This window comes from Terrapene carolina, unplaced genomic scaffold (assembly GCF_002925995.2).
Source record: "Terrapene carolina triunguis isolate 2854851 unplaced genomic scaffold, T_m_triunguis-2.0 Scaffold21, whole genome shotgun sequence".
NCBI lineage: Eukaryota > Metazoa > Chordata > Testudines > Emydidae > Terrapene > Terrapene triunguis.
In genome coordinates this window covers 23,153,794-23,158,427 of record NW_020664372.1, presented here as the reverse complement: position 1 = coordinate 23,158,427, position 4,634 = coordinate 23,153,794, and the positions used below count along the sequence as shown (strand labels likewise).

The following is a 4,634-nucleotide window of genomic DNA, read 5'->3' as shown; positions in this document are numbered from 1 at the left end:
CCCTTCCGCATGCGAAAGTTTCGCAGCCACTGGGATTCATCCCAGACCTGAAGCACTATGCGGTCCCACCAGTCCGTGCTTGTTTCCCGGGCCCAGAATCGCCGTTCAACAAAATCCACATGCCCCATTGCCACCGTGATGTCCTGGGCGCTGGGGCTCGTGGTTTCTGACAGCTCTGTGCTACTCTCCGACTTCAGGCCCTCACGGCGGTGCCGTAGCCTCCTCGCCTGATTACTCTGCATCTGCCTCAGGGTAAGGTGTATGATAAGGTGCGAGGCGTTGAGAACGGCCACAACTGCAGCGATGGTCGCAGCGGGATCCATGATCGCAGTGCTGTGGCGTCCGCGCTGTCACTGATCAAAAAGTGCGCGAACTGATTTCCCGCCGGCGCTTTCAGGGAGGGAGGCAGGGCGGTAGTGACTGACGGATGACGACAGTTACCCAAAAGCACCCTCGCCACATTTTTTTACCCAGAAGGCATTGGGGGCTCGACCCAGAATTCCAATGGGCAGCGGGGACTGCGGGAACTGTGGGATAGCTGCCCACAGTGCACTGCTTCCAATGTCGACGCTTTCCCTGGTACTGTGGACTGACAAAGTCGAATTACTGTCCTTAGTGTAGACACACACGTTCGACTTTCTAATATCGATTGCACATATTCGATTTAACTAAAATCGAACTACTCTCGTAGTGTAGACATACCCTTAATTTAACTCAGGAAGTACATAAAACGCGTGTGTGCATGTATATACACACACACCTTCTTTGTATACATATGTCTACGTGCATACACACACACACACACACACACACACACACACACTACATCTGAAGGCTCTCCTTGTCTGCCCTCTATCGGTGATTTGCAACTTCTATTTTTTCAATAAGTAAAGCAGTAATAGAATCAGCAGGAAGAAATAATTTCCCTACACCCTGCAATGCCAGTTACTGAGCCTATATATTCTGTACTTCGAAACAACTGCAGTACTTATCTGCTCACACTAAGGGCTTGTCTTCACTACAAAATCTGAGTATGGTTTAATGTGGTTGTAAAGAATACAGTTAGATGACACAGTCCTGACTATAATTTGTTCTGGTCTACACTGAGCGTAATGACAGGTTTCAGAGTAGCAGCCGTGTTAGTCTGTATCCGCAAAAAGAACAGGAGTACTTGTGGCACCTTAGAGACTAACAAATTTATTTGAGCATAAGCTTTCGTGGGCTACAGCCCACTTCATCGGATGCACAGAATGGAACATATAGTGAGGAGATATATATATACACATACAGAACATGAAAAGGTGGGAGTTGCCTGAGCGTAATGTCATAATCCACATTGTGTCAGCTAACCGAACTCTTTACTGTCATTTTTAAACACAGTTAATTTTTTGTAATGTACATTAGCTCTGAGATTGTCTTCAATGTCTATAGAAATTTGTTTAAAATAACACATCAACTTGACATGTTGTTGTAGCAGTTTTGGTGCCAGAATATTAAGAGAGACAAGGTGGGTGAGGCAGTATCTTTTCTTGGACCAGCTTCTGTTGGTGAAAGAGACAAGCTTTCGAGAAAAGCTCTGTTTAAGTTCGTAAGTTTGTCTCTCTCACCAACAGAAGCTGGTCCAATAAAAGATATTACCTCACCCACCTTGTCTCTCTAACATCAACTTGACATCTAGTCACTTTAAAGAAGTTAGTAGTTACAAAGACTACATTTGTGCCTAAATTACCCTGCCAATTACACTAGTTTTTATAATATTTTCCTATTTTCAAAAATATTTTTCTATTCCTTATTACATGAAAGATTCACACAAACATCAGGGGAATTTGCCTAGGCAGGGCAATGGACTCTTTATTGGTGGACTCTTGAACCCATGTACAGTCAGTTGCAAGATTGGAAATAGCTGATATTTCACAGGAGGAAACTGTGGAACCAATTGTACAAAGTGCAGTCAAATGCAGAGTGAAACTGAGAGACCTGCCCCCTCTAATGTCATAGAATCATTGAATCATAGAACTGGAAGGGACCTCAAAAGGTCATCTAGTCCAATCCCCTGCACTCAGGCAGGACTAAGTATTATCTAGACCATCCCTGATAGGTATTTGTCCAACCTGCTCTTAAAAATCCCCAATGATGTAGATTCAATTTATTCCAGTGCTTAACCACCCTGACAGTTAGGAAGTTTTTCCTCATGTCCAATCTAAACTGCCCTTGTTGCAATTTAAGCCCATTGCTTCTTGTCCTATCCTCAGAGGTTAAGAGCAGCAATTTTTCTCCCTCCTCCTTGTAACAACCTTTTATGTGCTTGAAAACTGTTATGTCCCCTCTCACTCTTCTCTTCTCCAGACTAAACAAATCCAATTTTTTCAATCTTCCCTCACAGGTCATGTTTTCTAGACCTTGAATCATTTTTGTTGCTCTTCTCTGGTCTTTCTCCAATTTGTCCATATCTTTGCTGAAATGTGGCGCCCAGAACTGGGCACAATACTCCAGTTGAGGCCTAATCAGCGCAGAGTAGAGTGAAAGAATTACTTCTCACGTCTTGCTTACAATACTCCTTGTAATACATCCCAGAATGTGTTTTTTTTTTTTTGCAACAGCATTACACTGTTGACTCATATTTAGCTTGTGATCCACTATGACCCTCAGATCCCTTTCCACAGTACTCCTTCCTAGACAGTCATTGCCTATTTTGTATGTGTGCAACTGATTGTGCCTTCCTAAGTGGAGTACTTTGCATTTGTCCTTATTGAATTTTATCCTATTTACTTCAGACCATTTCTCCAGATTGTTCAGATCATTTTGAATTTTAATCCTATCCTCCAAAACACTTGCAACCCCTCCCAGCTTGGTATCGTCCGCAAACTTTATAAGTGTACTCTCTATGCCATCTAAATCATTGATGAAGATGTTGAACAGAACCAGACCCAGAACCCATCCCTGTGGGACCCCACTCATTAGGCCCTTCCAGCATGACTGTGAACCACTGATAAGTACTCTCTGAGAATGATTTTCCAACCAGTTATGCACCCCACCTTATAGTAGCTCCATCCAGATTGTATTTCCCTAGTTTGTTTATGAGAAGGGTCATGAGAGACAGTATCAAAAGCCTTACTAAAGTCAAGATATACCACATCTACCACTTCCCCCGTATCCACAAGGCTTGTTAAAGAAAGCTATCAAGTTGGTTTGACATGATTTGGTCTTGACAAATCCATGCTGACTGTTATTTATCACCTTATTATCTTCTAGGTGTTTGTTTGCAAATTGATTGCTTAATTATTTGCTCCATTATCTTTCCAGGTACAGAAGTTAAGATGACTGGTCTGTAATTCCCCAGGCTTTCCTTATTTCCCTTTTTATAGATGGGCACTATATTTGCCCTTTTCCAGTCTTCTGGAATCTCTCCTGTCTTCTATGACTTTTCAAAGATAATTGCTAATGGCTCAGCTATCGCCTCAGTCAGCTCCTTGTCAACTCTGAACAACAGTAAATTACTTTATTTGCAGAAATAAGGTTTTTTTTTTAAGCTGAGAGTCCCTTTACATACAGCTGAAATGTGGTTGCAAAAGCAGTTTATAACCAGCTTGTCTGGCATATATAGATCCAGGCTAAGCCATGGTTCACCCAGTGTTTTAAGATCACGTCAATACTAGATGGGAGCTAGTTTTCCTGTCATAGGAGTTACCGTGGTACAGCTGGTCGGTAACACACAATTAACTTCAGGAGGAGAGAGGAAGGAAAACGGAGAACTGGATTAGGACAATTAAGCCGAACTGTGCTCCGCTTTCACAGCAGTAGCTCTGAGGGGAGCAGAGGGGAGGCTGTTTCCATCGACGTTTGTGCCGAGAGGGAAACCACGCGTGATCGCGCACCCAGAGTGAAACGCGGCTCCAGTGACCACGGCAGGGGCGAGACACAGAGCAGAGAGGAGAGACGCCTTCGCTAGATGTCCCAGAGGCTCCTGCCTGCCCGGGGGCCGGGGCTCGCGGCGCCCCCGACACAGCAACCCCCGCCCCCGAGAGAGGGCGCCGCCCCCCTTTCCCCAAGCGCCCCGGGCCCGCCCCTCTGGCCAGGGGCTCCCGATACTTACACAGCCCGTTGGAGCCGGTGCTGGGGAACATGGTCCACGGCGTTGGGAGGGGGGCGGCGCCCGGCCCGGCCCGCCGGGGAGTCTCCCGAGAAGCCCCAGGAGGCCGGAGCCAGCCCGAGGAGGCTCGGCGGGTCCCGGGGGACGAGCTGTAAGGCGGCCGGGATGGGCCAAACCGGGCCGTCAGTGAATCCCCGGCGCCCTCTACCGGTCCCGCCGCCTCCCTGCAGGCCGCCCGAGGCCGAGAGGGCGGGAGTCGCCAGCCGCCAGCGCGGCCGCCGCAGCTCACTGGTGCACTGGAGTTAAGCTGCTGAATCGCCCCTGCCCTGGGGCTAGTTTCCCCCTTACTAAACATTGACCTTCCCCTGCCCACGCCCAGCTACTCCCTGAGGGGAACTATTTCCCCGCTGCTGCCCCTGCCATCGCACCCCCACCCCCCCCCGCCGCCGTAGTGCTGTGGGCACCCTTGCTTTGGGCGGGGGTCGGCTGCTTTTAGAGGCTCAGGTAAGCTGTCTGTAACTATACTTAATATATTAGACAACAG

General features: G+C 47.4%; 1 protein-coding gene across 1 annotated transcript in view; it reads right to left on the bottom strand.

Annotated features, from left to right (window-relative positions):
* Positions 1–4,204, bottom strand: part of UBAC2 (UBA domain containing 2) — a 148,520-nt gene extending 144,316 nt beyond the window's left edge. The window contains exon 1 of the mRNA XM_026647085.2: positions 4,094–4,204. Coding sequence (XP_026502870.1) covers positions 4,094–4,124 — 31 coding nt within the window. The 5' untranslated portion in view covers positions 4,125–4,204. The remainder of the gene's footprint in view (positions 1–4,093) is intronic.
* Positions 4,205–4,634: the final 430 nt, after the last annotated feature.